The sequence below is a fragment of the Rhipicephalus microplus genome, chromosome 4 (assembly GCF_043290135.1).
Source record: "Rhipicephalus microplus isolate Deutch F79 chromosome 4, USDA_Rmic, whole genome shotgun sequence".
In the NCBI taxonomy this organism is placed as follows: domain Eukaryota; kingdom Metazoa; phylum Arthropoda; class Arachnida; order Ixodida; family Ixodidae; genus Rhipicephalus; species Rhipicephalus microplus.
The window spans coordinates 29,983,744-29,998,736 of record NC_134703.1 but is presented as its reverse complement, the minus strand read 5'-3'; the positions used below and the strand labels follow the sequence as shown (position 1 = coordinate 29,998,736).

The 14,993-nt window shown below is 45.3% G+C and overlaps 1 protein-coding gene across 4 annotated transcripts in view; it reads left to right on the top strand.

Annotated features, from left to right (window-relative positions):
• The window catches only part of LOC119171812 (uncharacterized), a 39,507-nt gene extending 32,312 nt beyond the window's left edge, over positions 1 to 7,195 (top strand). For all 4 annotated transcript variants that reach the window (XM_037422662.2, XM_037422663.2, XM_075892416.1 and 1 more), the window contains one exon: positions 633 to 7,195. In XM_037422662.2, coding sequence (XP_037278559.2) covers positions 633 to 1,431 — 799 coding nt within the window. In that variant the 3' untranslated portion in view covers positions 1,432 to 7,195. The remainder of the gene's footprint in view (positions 1 to 632) is intronic.
• The last annotated feature ends 7,798 nt before the right edge of the window (positions 7,196 to 14,993 follow it).

Here is a 14,993-nt window from a genome sequence, read left to right as displayed (position 1 = left end):
AAATCATTAAATCTGAAGCAACATACTCATAGTTACTATATTGAATTTCGATGCATTAGACAAGGTGTAACTCATCCAGATCGGTTAGTTGTTATCTTATAGGATCTCATTAAAATGTGCTCAGAGCTCTTTCTTCTGCGAAAACTGATTGGTGTGCAAGGATGCATCTCAGGCCTGACAATACCGAAAATTTGCAAGGGCTGCAGGTATGTAGAAGCAAGGTCGGTAATTACCTGAAGGGCACACGCTAGAGGAATATTAAAAAAAGATTTCGCAGGTCACACAAAGATACGCATGCTCAATCGTAAGTACCGAAAGAGCACCGCGCATGCGATTGGGCGCACACAACGCCCCTCCCGGTGGCGCTGCAGTGATGGTCTGGGTAAATAGACCTGTCAAGCTGGTTTCGGAGCACGTGGTGGGCCGTACTCGTGTGCTTTTTAATCCAGCGTCTGTGGTATGACTATAGTTTTTTTTGACGTATTATTCTGCAAACATGCTTGTGATGACTCAGCTTGTAGTAATTTACTGTCTGGTTTCCACCAGAAGCTTTTCTTACCGAGTGGTTTATTTCGGCGCCTGCTTGAATGAACTTTACTTGTGGTGTCAGCAGTTGCTATTATTGCTTTCAGTGTGACTTCTCCCGGTACGTCTGGTGCGACGCCAACGCCACCATCCACCAGCAGCCGATGGCAGAGTGCTCCCTCCACATCAAAGTCCACTGAACCGAAGCAGCCAGACCGGTCATCACAGTCTACATCAAAGTCATTGTCAGCTTCAAAACCACCTTCATCCACTAAAGAGCCAGAGAAAGCAGGACTTGCGGACAAGAGCCATTCGGCAGCCAAGTCTTCCTCGGCAGCCACTAAGCCAGAACGCACAGGCCAGGCCAAAGAAGCTGCTAATAAAGCCGAGCAACCAGCGAACAAGCCAGCAGTCACAGCCACAAAGATGCCGGTGGCATCAACGAGTCATTCCCGCTCTGCTACCAAGACAACAAGGGAAGTATCGCGGCGAGGGAAAGATGAGTTGCTATCATCACGTTCTCGATCTAGAAGCCGCAAGCGAGGTCGGAACAGATCGTTGTCGCAGCGCCGGCGCCGGCGGTCATCGTCTTCATCGTCAACTTCATCTTCGTCATCAGATGGCGGTGGCAGCAGCGACAGAAGGCGAACCAAAAGTGGTCGAAGTCGGCGGCGCAGCGAGAGTGGCTCATCTTCGGACGGTTCACGTGGTGGGGGAAGTTCACGCAGAGGCCGTATGCGCCGCAGGCGATCGCCCAGCTCCAGTTCGAGGTCATCGAGCTCGAGTTCAAGCTCCAGCAGCGATGGTCGTGGCAGCAGCCGCAGAGGGCATCGTAAGAGGACGCCGGTTCGTCGCAAGAGTAGGCGTAGTAGGTCAAGCTCTAGTGGGTCAAGCAGCAGCGACTGAAGTTGTCATCGCAGTCGGTGCTGTAGGGCAGGAAGTGAAAAAAATGTGCGAGAAAAATGTACGAGACTTCTCCAAGATAAAACGAGCTGGCGTTTTTTTAGCCTGTCACCTTTCACTTTCATTGCTTTACCACAATTCCTGCCCAAGGCAGCAGCATTCAATAGGTGGAATACAGCTCTACTTTGTACAAGTCCTGTGGAGCCCAAGTGAAGAGCAGGCATCGTGTGGTGAAGGTTGGCTATTAGCTTGCATGTTTCAGAAAGGAGTTTCGGTCTGCCAAATCGTGCTACAGTCCGAGAGGAAAACTTTGGAGGGGGGCATAGAGCTTTTTCATCCTTCTGCCATCTACTCTGTGATGTGACAGCCTGCAGTAAGGGGAACATTTGTTTTTCCATTGCGAAAAATGACAGCTCTTTGCATTGTTCTGTTATGTTCAGACTTCTTTTTGTATTGTTTTATTCTTTTTTGTGCAGCATCAGTTTGCCTAAGCAAACTCTGTTGTGTCCTGCCACAACAGTAGACATAAGTGTATTGTTATTAGAGCAAGCAAAGTGAAGTCTGTCAATATTTTGTTCTGTTTTTTACTTAAGGAATTGTTTAATTGCCATCTGAACACACCATGATTGGAATGTTAATCCTTGTAATCATTTGCATTCACATGAGGATAGGAAATTGTAGCTCGTCAAGTGTATTACCGGGTCAATCGTTGGAGCACACATTATTAAAGCACTGCCTTAGTTGGTCATGTTATCCCCCATCCTGATGTCATGGCTAATTACAAAAATATAGGCCACTGTGGTAATGACCTGGCCATGAGAATGAGGGATTTATATAGGACTGATTCAGTGCAAGTTCACCACTAAATTTGGATATTACGAAAGAATGTTGTCTGCTAATGTGATGTAGTTTATTCTGTCTGAGAAATAAAAGCTTGTATATCAATAATTCACATATGAATTCGTATTTATGGGCTTAAGAATATGTCGTCAGAAGAGCATCATTTTACATGAGAAATATTCATCTCGTAAAACATAATGGGTTGCGCAAGTCTCTAATAGCCTATTTAAGCTACTTATAAATCATTGTGTATTGTTGGGGATATCAGTAAGCAAGCAGTCATTGAACTTCACAAAGATAAAATGAGTGAAAATATGACTGGCTTGATCAGCAATAAAGTTCTAATTGAAGGAATTTCTTTGTGATCATTTAGACACTTTGTGCTCTGTGCTTGTGTCATGCTAGATTCTGTAGGCCTGAAGCAGAGCCACTGTAGTCACTAATTGCTAGCTTACAAGTTTAAATTGATTACCACTTCATAGCTCATACCTCTGTTGCAGACATTCATTTATTGGTTTTCAAAGCGTCTTGCTTTCTTTAATTTGAAAAAGGCTGCTGTCTTCACATTGTTGTAACTTCACATGTAACGTCCTTGTCCGAGCCTGTTAGCTGAAAAATAACACTGATTTTGATAACTGCTACCAATGATATAGTAGTCTCACATGTCTGTCACATTCTCACCCCTGATTGCCTTCGTTCAGTGTGTATTGTAGCTCTGGAATCCTAGTTTTATTTATATATTGGGAAGTAGTGCTAGAGCAAAAATTCATTAAAATGTTATTACTGTGGCTTTGTAGTATTTCAAGAAGGCTGTGCTTAATGAATGTGGACTTGAATGTGAGACACCCTCCACAGGGCATTGTTCTTTATGAGACTGTTGACCTGTAAGTGCTGATATAGCACATGTGTACAATTTAGTTAATGGCTTGTATGGTAATCTTATTTTATTTTTCTTCGGTAAAACATTTGGTGACTTTAAATCTGATGTATGAATGGGAATTTTCTTTTTAAGCATGTAAGTCTTGCGGAAATGTGCTGTGAAGAGTGCTAACACAGGCGTGGAAACCTTCACAGAAGTGTCTTGGAAATCAGAATAGTTGACCCAAACCAACTTTTAGCCATTTTTTTGTGGAAAGCCTCCTCTAGCATTGGAGATAAGAGGTCCACCTGACTTTGCCTAGTGTGCCTAGTCTGTACGAAGAGGATACAAAATACACAATGCACCACGCTATATGTCAATAGGTGAATAGCAAAATCGTGGCTCACGCAAAGGATTGCAGGCTACGGCGCCTGTTTGCATTGACTTCCGGTTCGAGATGCCGTGCCGCGGTAGAAGCATTCTTGCCGATGCCGTCGCTTTCTGCGTGTTGCACCCAGCACTTATGGTGCTCTTCTTTCACAAATTTCACCTTAAAGTGCTATGCAGCTTGTAGTTGAAAAACAAGCACAATCACTACGAGATAGGAGATAGTTATAATCGTGCGAGCGGTCATTTCTTCATTCAAGCGCCGTGCGCCTCCAGGCACATGGTTTGAATTTAGTAGCAAAAAGCATGATCGTGCGTGTTTTGTCACATACAAAAATTTTTCAGCACATCATAGCATCACGAAATATCCACCCAATTGTTTTCATGTTTCTCACCGGTGACATTAGTTACTTTTATGTTGCCGCTCCTTCTCTCGCTGTTCGCTCTCTCTTATCCTTGCACCCCACTTTCCCATCCGCTCATGCTTCACTCTCGATCGTTTGCTGGCTGGGCACCTTTCAAGAACATCTGTAAATGTGTGCTTGAGACGCCGCTGTGAAACGCTGAGCCGAGAATGCTGTTTGTTTTGTTCACCTAATAGTATTTTTTAACCGTGCATCCTAGCTACTAGAGCTGGAAGAGCATACCGCGCTTCTCGCAGCAGAAAAATTACAAGTGCTGCGAATGATGCTATTGGCTACACAGTGCAAGAAAAAAAAAAGAAAACATTATTGTCCTAACGCTGGGTTCTCACGTGCGAAACACCGTTATGGACGCTGCGCAATACTTTGCATTTTCTCGCAATTTCCTTCGGGGAGGTAGGGGCATTTTTTACGCCTTTCCATCTCCCTTTACGTGAGATGTCATTCCCTCGTGCATTCGAACATTGTGTTTCAATATATGCAAAATTCTCGGCTCTCAACATACATAACACAGCCTATTGGCACTTCACGGTAGAAAGTCTGACATACTAGAGACACCATACCATGCTACTCGTTGCTTCAAAAGCGACTTTGTTTCTTTTACATCCCACGATATCATCAATAAAGCAGCCGTCTTGTCCCGTGTTCCTTTCACGCGCTCAGCTGTTTCCACGTACTTGACTGACCGTTAGCGATGCAGAATAGGCAATGCAAATACATGTATATCATGGTACTTGATCAGGCAGAGTACGAGTACTTATGTTGTCATTGTGCGCATGCTATCATTTGGGAGCATGTGCCCGTAGGTGTAAGTGATTTCGAAGTGATCACCGTTTGTGCTTTAAAATACTAAATTAAGGTGGTTCTGCAAAATCTTCCCTCATGTTTCAAAGTATAACCTCATGCTGCGCTCGAAACTCGCCTCTTATTGTTTTTCGTGTTTGTTCATTTCCATTTCTCGCTTCTTTTTCTACAATGCGCAAAAAGAATTGAAGAACACAATCATTGAACGAGCGGCGACAACATGCCACAAAATTGGATGCACTAAATGCGAAGCATATCTTAGCGAACTTCGGCGAGTATGATCGCATCTATCTGTCTGTCTGTCTATCTGTCTGTCTATCTATCTATCTGTCTATCTATCTATATATCTATCTATCTATCTATCTAGCCGCCTACAACATTTAGCTCTCCTGGCTGTTTGGATAATGAAGTCTATACCAAAATTGGTATGGCATAATATGACCGTATGACGAGCGCAAGTGACTAGTCATAAAACGAAAATAATGACATGCATGTTACGAATCTCATGATTTACATGTCAAGGGCTTGCTGCTTCTGAGGTGGTTTCATTCACATGACATACCACAAAATTGGTATGGTATGACATGACTGCATGGGGAATGTTAGTGACAGGCCCTCATGTAGAAATCATGACATGCATGTCATGTAAGAACATGACTACATGCGACGCTTATGGTGCGCTTGCACTCATTTCACTAGCTTCGCATACATCAAATTAGGTATTATTTGAGTTGAATGGATGATGAAAGTATATGACTGGTGCAAACATGATAACCATGACATGCGTGTCGCATAAGAACATGACTACATGCCACGCTCATGATGCGCTTGCGGTCGTGTGGCTAGCTTCATATATACCAAATTCGGTATTACGTGACGCCAACAGATGACAAAGGTAAATGACACGTCCAAACATGATAATCATGACATGCGTGTCATGTAAAACTTGACTCTGCTACGCTCATAGTGCGCTCGCGGCCATTTCGCTAGCTTCATGTATACCAAATTTGGCGTTACATGAGCGGATAATGAAGGTGCAAACATGATGTTCATGATATGCGTGTCATGTTAGAGCATGACTACATACTATGCTTATGGTGCACTCGGGGCTGTTTCGTTGGCTTCACATATACAAAATTTGGTATTACCTGACATGAATAGATGGCGAAGATAAATTACATGTCCAAACATGATAATCGTTACATCCATGTCACGTAAAACATCACTACATGCTATGCACATAGCGTGCTCTCGGCCGTTTCTCTAGCTTCACATATACCAAATTTGGTATTACGTGACGTGAATGGACGACGAGCATATATGCCAGGCGCAAACATGATAATCATGACGTGGAAATCATGTATGGCATAATTTACGTCCACCTCGTAACGTTGTGCTGATTTTAATATAACAATTCAACCTGCCTCATTCGTGCTTCGCATATCATCGATTCCCTTTGTACATGGGATCTACCAATTTTTCCCTCCCCAATTACACTGCACAGCTGCCACCTTGAAGCAGCGAACGGGTAGTTCTTGAACCAAAAGTACTGTAGCAGATGACGCGCCATTTTGCTATCCACCTATTGTCTGCAAGATATTGTGAATTCCTAGGTAACCTGTAAGTATTTTTTTAGGTTCAATGCGCAAGGGCTGCTTACTTGTAAACCGGCAGCATCCTGTAATGCGGGGTAATGGCATTGACGGCACGATTAGTTTGGACTTGAGTTGTTTTCTTTAACGATGTCAAATGTGTCCTTTTGTCTTGAAAGGACTGCTATTTCAAACACAATTCTTTACTTCGCAGAATTTCCAGGTTATGGCTGCATCATGCAAGGTGCTAAGATTTCGGCCACACATGCTGTGTGTTGTGTATTGTTGACACAATGATACTTGGCTGGTTGTGAGGGTTCACTATTATTGACCGTCATGGTCGTTGTTTTTTTAAAATTATTTTGTGCAGAAATCAAATTGCTAGTTGATTTCGCTTCTTAAAGTCATGCACTGGAAACTGCGGCACGTCAACATGTGTGCACACAAAGTCAAGGAGCTGATAAGCAAGCTGATGATATTTTGTGTGGCCACAGGGGTGGATTGTTCCTAGGTACCCTGCAATGATAGCGTGCATCGGCATAGTTTGTTATTTGTATGATGTGCATACATTTTTTTTTTCCTCGAGCATATCGGGCATGCAAAGTGTGACCAACTTCAATATTGCTGGTTCTGTGGCAGAGTCCTTGACACCTTATAATCAGTTTGTATTGATTTGACTTGTACAACCACTCTCTTCCTCCATTTTACAACCAGGCCATGCACGCTTGTGGCACTCTGAATGTGTCTTGTGCTCGTCTCCCTTTGTCATGTGCTTTTGTCATTTTTGCATGCACTGTACAATATTGCATGACATTTATTTCATGGAATTCACAGTGTCAATTAAATGAGCTATCATTTTTCTATCGCTCCTCTCTCTATTCAAAGGTATCACCAGGATTTTGTGTGTGTTTGTGTTTGATTGGGAGAAGTATGCACCAATCTCCTAGTCTACACCTAAGTCTTTGTCACAGATTGGTTAAAAAAATTATATATCAGGGTTTCAATAGCATTCATAATTGATCTGCAAGCATTTAACCACATGGCTTTCCTTTGTTTTGTCACCTGTCTTGGCCGGCAGGCGGGTGTTCTTTGTCGATACAATATGCCGGCGAAGCAAAGCATACACGCTCTCGCACAAGCGAAGTGCTTGACCCCGCTAGCCTCCGAACATTAGCTTTAATTCTTTGCTACACACAATCTAATAAAAACCTATGAACACAACCTAATGTGTACAGCTGCAGTTCTTGAGCCTCACGTGCTGTTGGTTAATTAAGTGTAGTCTTAAAACTGTGTTCTTTATTTTATCATACAGCAAGAACAATCGTCTTCTATCACAGTCCCCACCCTCTGTCATAGCAGTAGAGGGATATCGAATTACTGAAGTTTAAAAAAGAGGAACAAAACATGCTTGTTGAAAAACTAGTTTCTTAATTCGTAGAGAAAAGCTATATATAGGTGTGCTGATATCTTTATTGCAAACTAATTAGAGTACTCACATCACCAACTCTTACATTGAATGCATGGCTCCATCAAAATCACCTCTCTGGGAACAAAAATGACTACAGCAAAGCAAGAGCTTCGTAGAAACAACTTTGAAAACTTTCGGCGAATGAGAAAGCAGCATAGACAGTGGTCTGTAGCGCTGCACCTTATCACAAAGTGATGCGGTGGAACAACTGCAATATTTCAGTTTTCTTCGTTTTTTTTTTCTTTTATGCAAATTTTGTGCAAGCAGCAGCTCCACTAATGTGGAGGTTTAAATGCAGTGTGCTAGCGTATGCTGTCCTTCATGAGTACAATGTAACCCAATTAATATTGTTATGTGATGGTCAGTCGTAGAAAAACGTACAGGAACACACAGGAAATGTGAAAGGAAGCCGACAACTGCCACCGGAAGAGAAGGCGCAACATCTGCATACTCTTTCAGGAGGAGAACAAGCAGAGGATACTGGGAAAGGATAACAAAATAAATACCACATTACAATAGAACGCTAGCCAGCTTTCGGTATCAGTACCCGCAAAGATTCTCCGAGTTGGGTCAAAATACTGAACCTAAAGCTCCATTGAAACTCGGAATCGCAAAATCGAAAACGATAGAAAGGTATGACAGGGTGCTATGTATCTTTCTGTGTTCCTTGCTGTTCTCTTCGATTTTGCGCTTCCATGTTGTAAGATTATGAGCCAACTAGTCCAGCAACGCATACATTTAAGCTAAAGCTCCCTGATGTGTAAGGATGTAGCGTCAATGCATGGGTGTCGGGAGAGAGGTGCGAAAGGAACACTTGCCCCTCTCAAACCATATACAAGTCCTTGGCCTCCACCCGAGCTACAACAGCACTCCCCCCTCCCTCCTCCTCAGCATCATCGAGGAGCGCTGTTAAAAGACGGCCATTTGAGCCTCCATGACAAAAAAATCACACAAAATTCTCAAAGGGAATCCTGATGAGATGCGAAGCGACAGCATTGCGCACGGGTGGCGTCATGAATTGAACGACGCTAACGTGGGTGCTGAGGTGAGCGCTGGAACATTCACGAGCGGAGGCCGCGGTAGCGGAGCGAGAGGCGGAAGCGGCAGCTGCGGGCGTCAGCGAGCACGCGGCAGGCGAGGGAGAGTGACGTCAACGCGCAGCTGCGGCGTGACTTACTTGGCACCGCTCCAACACCTGCGGCGAGGGCAGCGTGTTCGTATGGACGCACGGAGGGGCAGCGTTACACAGGATAGTTTTAGAACTACTTCCCATCTGAAACTGCCGACCCCCACCCCCTCTTCCCGAGCGTCCACTTTTCGCTCAATCGCCGTGGTGGCTGAGCAAAAAAAGTTTTCCGCGTCGTTGAACCCAACGAAGAACGCAAAGGCAAAACACCGTCACAGCTGCGAGAAAACCTTGAAAATCAGCAGATCCCTCGAAACATGCATCCTCAACATCACCGAGGTCGCTCGCTGGATTTCGTGCCGACCGGTTGTGCGCCCGCGCGCTCCGTGCACTCACGACCTTCGGCGTCATCGTAGCTCTGGCCGACTGGGCTCGCCCTACGTCACCTCCTGTCGCCGACGACCTTCGACGACAGTGTAGCTCTGACCTACTGGACCTGCTCTACGCCATCTGCAGACGCCGACATCTCTCGCAAGTGTACCCCGTCCTCGGACTCCAGTGACCGTTCTTCCATCTTTCCTGTCTCTCCTATCCCCTCAGTTTGTTGTTGCTTCTTCTTCCTCTTTTCTACACCTTTACTTCTACCCTTTTTATCCCTCCTCACCCCCATCCCTTGTGAGCCCTGTGGCGGTGTCGCTCACTGAACCAGACAATAACGGGGCTCACTTTTCTCTTCCTTTCTCTATCTTAAGAACCACTCGCGCGCATCACCGAGAAAGGCGGCTCGCCAGGGTTAACATGGTCCGGAAAAAGCAGAGCAATGACCCGTAGGCGCGATACGTGGACGCAGCCAAATATCCGGGACGTAATGCCTTCGCGATTACCGTCGCAGATTACAAGGGCGCGGTACTGGCATCGGCGACTATCCTCGCCAAACGTGCGGAAACAGCTGAAGAGGCTGCTATAGCACTCGCCACCCAGACGAGTGAGGAATCATCGTGGTCTTTACTGACTCACAAACAGCGGCATGGAACTACCTGAAAGGCAAAATCTCCACGGTGGCGATTAGGCTACTAAAGCGCATGGACAATCCTCCTCCCTACACATGCATCATGTGGATTCCGGGTCATGAAGGTCTCGAGGGAAACGAAGCGGCACACACCGCAGCCCGCGAATGCGTCAACCGGGCATTCCCATACGAGATCCGAGGCACCTCCCACTCAACAACAGAATCAGAGGCAAGAGAAGCCATACCACTAACGTACCATGCATTACTGCAACATTATCGGCTCGAACGCAAGTTATACCCTCCGCCACATCCAAAACTCACAAGAGACGGAGGGACTGACTATAGGCGTCTTCAAAGCAACACGTTCACCCACGGCGTACTATTGCACCATATGAGGCCAACGTTGCACAGCTACATCTGCCCTCACTGCAATGTGGCAGACACTCTGGCGCACCTCCTACTGCAGTGCAAAGTAAGCGTCCCAAGACTACGAGCAGCAGCACCAGATGCGGACCTCCTCAGTACCTTCCCCCTTTATGCCGGATCGTCAATAAAGTTGTTTCACTCACTCACTCAGTGAAGCGTGGGAGGCTGTGATCTCGCAGCCGCACCTGGTCGAGCAGCGTCAACTCGTCGCTCGAGCTCGGTGGGCTGTCCAAGCCAGAGGGTTCCTGGAACAAGGGACCCTCCCACCTTCACTCACAAGCTTCTTTCGAGAAATGTTTTCTATCTCTCCGCGTCGTTGTGCGCACACTAGCGTGGTTAGCGCAGTGATGACCTGGGTTGATATTTTTTTAGACATACGTTTACCATACATCCGGAAAGCACAACTTGGTGGGTCTCTCTCTTCAGTTGCGCAATAGTTTTGACCACCCCCACGATGAAAGAAAACGGATACTGAAAACAGATTTTGGCCCTCTGTCGCGTAAGACGGTCATTATAGTACAGAAACAAATGAACGAAACATTTTTTTTTCTTTGGCGGGGCAGCATTGTGACCCGGGCCCCGTTGCTTCGAAGGCGATCACGAGTTTAAAGCGACCCTGCAACACCTTTTCAGCACTTCGTAAGAAAATGTTGCCACTCGTTACACTCGTACACTAATGAGTCGACTCGCACGGAATCAGACTCAGATGGAGCCGTGAATCTGATTGAGCCCGAGTGATTGGCGAGTTTGAGTAGGGGTGAGTGCAGCCTACATAAATTTTACTGAGTCCGATTGAGTCCGGTTGAGGAGAATTTAGGTGAGTCCTGAGCACAAACTATTTATTGAGTGAGCATGACATTTTTTGTGCCGACTTATGGTGAGGGCTACTCAATTTCAGCATTACTATGAGCCTCGTAGCGGCTCTCGTTCATGCTTCAACGCACCAGCGTTTCTGCGCCCATTCAATATTTAAGATGCGAAGCAGTTTTTTTACTAGCCTGCATAACGTTGTCCGTCCGTGTCTCCGTGCCAACGCGCCGCACCGCCTCCCCCCCCCCCGCAGTTGTTGGAACGATGCCAAGCAGGTCAAGTCACAGCTGCGCGTTGACGTCACCCTCACCCGCAATAGCTGCCGGCTTCTGCCAAAACAACTATAGGTGGTGTTGCTACTCTGCCCGCTCGCAATGCACTTCTATTTCGCTTCAACCTGTCCACCGCCCGCATTGTTCCACCAAACGTTCAGTGGAAACTCTCTTTCGGCTCGTTTATCTGCGATGAAACTTACATGAAACGCAACCCACCTCCCATGTCTTTGCGTGTAAAGAAACTTTTACTTGGGTAAAGGCTACACCAAATTTCTCATCAAACCGCTCTTCCAGCACCCGCGTTGACGCCAGTTTTAGCCGGGTCAACTACGTGTGCACCGCTGCTGCTTCGCATCTCATCTTTATTCGCTTCGGGGAGATGGTCCATAATTTTCTATTGGCCAAAGGCGTGAGTTACGGGTAGCCAAGGGGCCTTGACTCCGTCCACGCAATCTATTACTCCGGAAGTTCTCAATAAAGTATTTTAACTCATCTATCGGAATCACAATATCGTGACTGGATTGGAACTACTAATCACTAAATCTACGAGATCGTAGCTAAAGATACGTGATCGAAATTCGTCAAGAAATACAGCACTGAAGTCATAAAAGCTGAACATAGGCAAACAGACTCCTGAGTCGACTCAGATCGAACGGTAAGTCTTTAGTGTGGCAGCTTGGCTAGTTGGTATGGCAGGTGGAGTGAATAATGGGTGGAGTCTGGTTGAGAAAATTTTTATTGAGGAGGAGTCCGAATCAGCCCGTCTGAGCAAAAAATTTCAATGAGCACGAGTCCAAGTGAGCTCTCGGGGGAAACTATATTTTCTGGGCGAGCTCCATTGTATTTTATTTTATTTCTTTTTTGCCGACTTATGCTTGTGGCTTCTGCAACTAGAGCACGTGAGCCAAACACTGTAGCAGAAGCACGTGGTCTGGAATTCATTAGAGAGTGCGCGGCAGAGAACCCGCCGTGCACTCTCTATTTCGGAGGCCATGTCGTAAGCTGCACAGTTACCAAGGCCGCCACGTGACCGCGCGTGCGCTACCGATCACACTTTGTAAGAAAAAGTGTTCAAGGTCATTACGATCGCGTGACGTAACTTTCTCACGTAACATTCCTCCTTTCTTTGCCTGCAGCGCGCTAGCCTGGACCAGAGAACAGAGAAAGCAACTAAAATGGGTGACAAATATCTCAGAACGACGCTCGTAGTTACGCGGATCGAAACATCTTTACTGTGGACCTGTGGTCTATTCGTAAGTTAGAAGCGTGGGTCCTTCTTGTCTCCTTGTCGTCGTTCTGTTCTTGCGTTACAACTATCGTTGATTCGTAAGGCAACGAATTTCCTTAGGGAACTCATTCGATGTTTTCTTAAAGATGTGTTGTAGGGCCCCTTTAAGACAACTCCTAGAGAAGATTCTGCGCGGATTTTTTTATTATTTTTTTATTTTCAGAAGCGTGTATGCGCATGTTCTGAAGGCACGCAGTAGCAGGCGCCATAGTAGAGAAAATGTATGACCGCTGATTCCCGTCGTTAAGCATTTTGGCGGACGATGGTAAACGCCCATTAGCAGCTGTTTATCGACGTTAAAAGGTTTTGCGATTGCGCAAGTTCCTGCTACTGCGTGCCTCCATTTGGAGTTGGCGTGGGTGATGGACGCATTGCAAGAACAACCGAACTTCCTGGTCATGCGAACGGCTGGCCTTGGTAAGGCAGCTCGGGCTTTGTTTTGTGGATGCTTAGAGAAACGCCTGCATGTGCGCTGAGGAAAACCCGTTTTTTTTTTACCTAGTTGATAGCTCTCGTTCGTAATGCATCCACTCTTTATCGTCCACCTGTCTCTCACTCTGGCTATATGTGTATATGTGTTTTCTTATGCAATACACGGAATACACCGCCTTCCAATTGTTATGGTGCCGGCTGTCATCGTCAGTGCGACGAAAAGCTAAACGGTCAGAATGTTTATATTCACGGAATGGTAAAGTGGTAAGCACCTTGAAACATTTAAAAATATTTCGATCTGCGGTGACTACTCATCCTGAGGCTGAGGTGAGACGCGACATCGGTTCGTGTTTGTGCGCTGTGGTACGCTGCTTATGCATGCACAAAGTGCGAACGCACCACTTCATAACGTCAACTTTGCCTGTACCGTGTAAGCAAGGTTGACGTATGTGCTAGTAATAGTTGGTGTGGTCCCATATTATTCAAAGCAGCACAAAGTTAAGTTTTGTGCTTCTTCTAATAATATGTAAGTTGCGAGTAAGCATTCGCAGTGTCCATGCACTTCTTGTTTTTCGCGCTGCTTTGAACAATTAGCTCGTAAGCACCGCGTTATAAAATACACTCTCTCATTTTCAGCGCCATCTTGTGGCGCGCATTGGAGGATCAGACTGTACGTACAGCAAGCAGAACGACCGCCCAGCATACCACTGCGTGACTTGAAGTTTTTTTTAAATTTTAAACGCATTTTGAAAACGTAACCTTATTCAAATCGTGAAATTGGATGTTTGAGTGTGTCAGTTTAACTACGGCATTTTTTTTTTCCCAACAGGATCTATTTACACGTTCTGGCCAGGTTCGGTCTCTAAAAATCGTCTTTGATAGCATAACTGTAGTTCTTGATTTTGAATTTACCGGGCGAAACACATTACTAGCACAATAAATAAATAAATAAATAAATAAATAAATAAATAAATAAATAAATAAATACGTAGTAAACTAATTTACTACTCTGGTTAACCTAATTATTTACTATGTGACAATTATTGCCGATAATTAATCATAGGCACTGAATTTGCAAGGCAGCCCTGAACAAAATAGAAAAATATTGAAGGTGATTGATTGATATGTGGGGTTTAACGTCCCAAAACCACTATATGATTATGAGAGACGCCGTAGTGGAGGGCTCCGGAAATTTAGACCACCTGGGGTTCTTTAACGTGCACCCAAATCTGAGTACACGGGCCTACAACATTTCCGCCTCCATCGGAAATGCAGCCGCCGCAGCCGGGATTCGAACCCGCGCCCTGCGGGTCAGCAGCCGAGTACCTTAGCCACTAGACCACCGCGGCGGGGCAATATTGAAGGTGGCTGAGATTTTGCGATGTACACTGTCATGCTAGGGTTAAAATGCTCAACTAATGTTTCAATTACTTTTTCATTGAAACGCCATTTTATGCTGTGCAGCAGCGAAGTGAACTCACTCTGCATGCTTTTTACTACAAAATTTGGGCATTAAAAAATTGTGTCACGTCCCAAGAATTAGTTCAAGGTGATTACGCCGTAAACCTGAACATTTCGTAAACTGCAGCCTGTGCCTTAATTGTAAAGTTAATTAGTAGTTTGCTGCTAATTTTCTGTACAAGTCTCTCACACAAGTGACGTCTGCTAATTCGCGTAATCGAGCTGAGCTGCTGCATTTTTATTTTTTGTCTCAGGCAGTTTCTTTTAATTATTCTGTACCATCTAACAACAAAAGTCACCCAGTATGTTGCAGTGCTCCTTATTTGCTCTCGCGATACAAATATTGTAAAGGGACAGTGAACACCG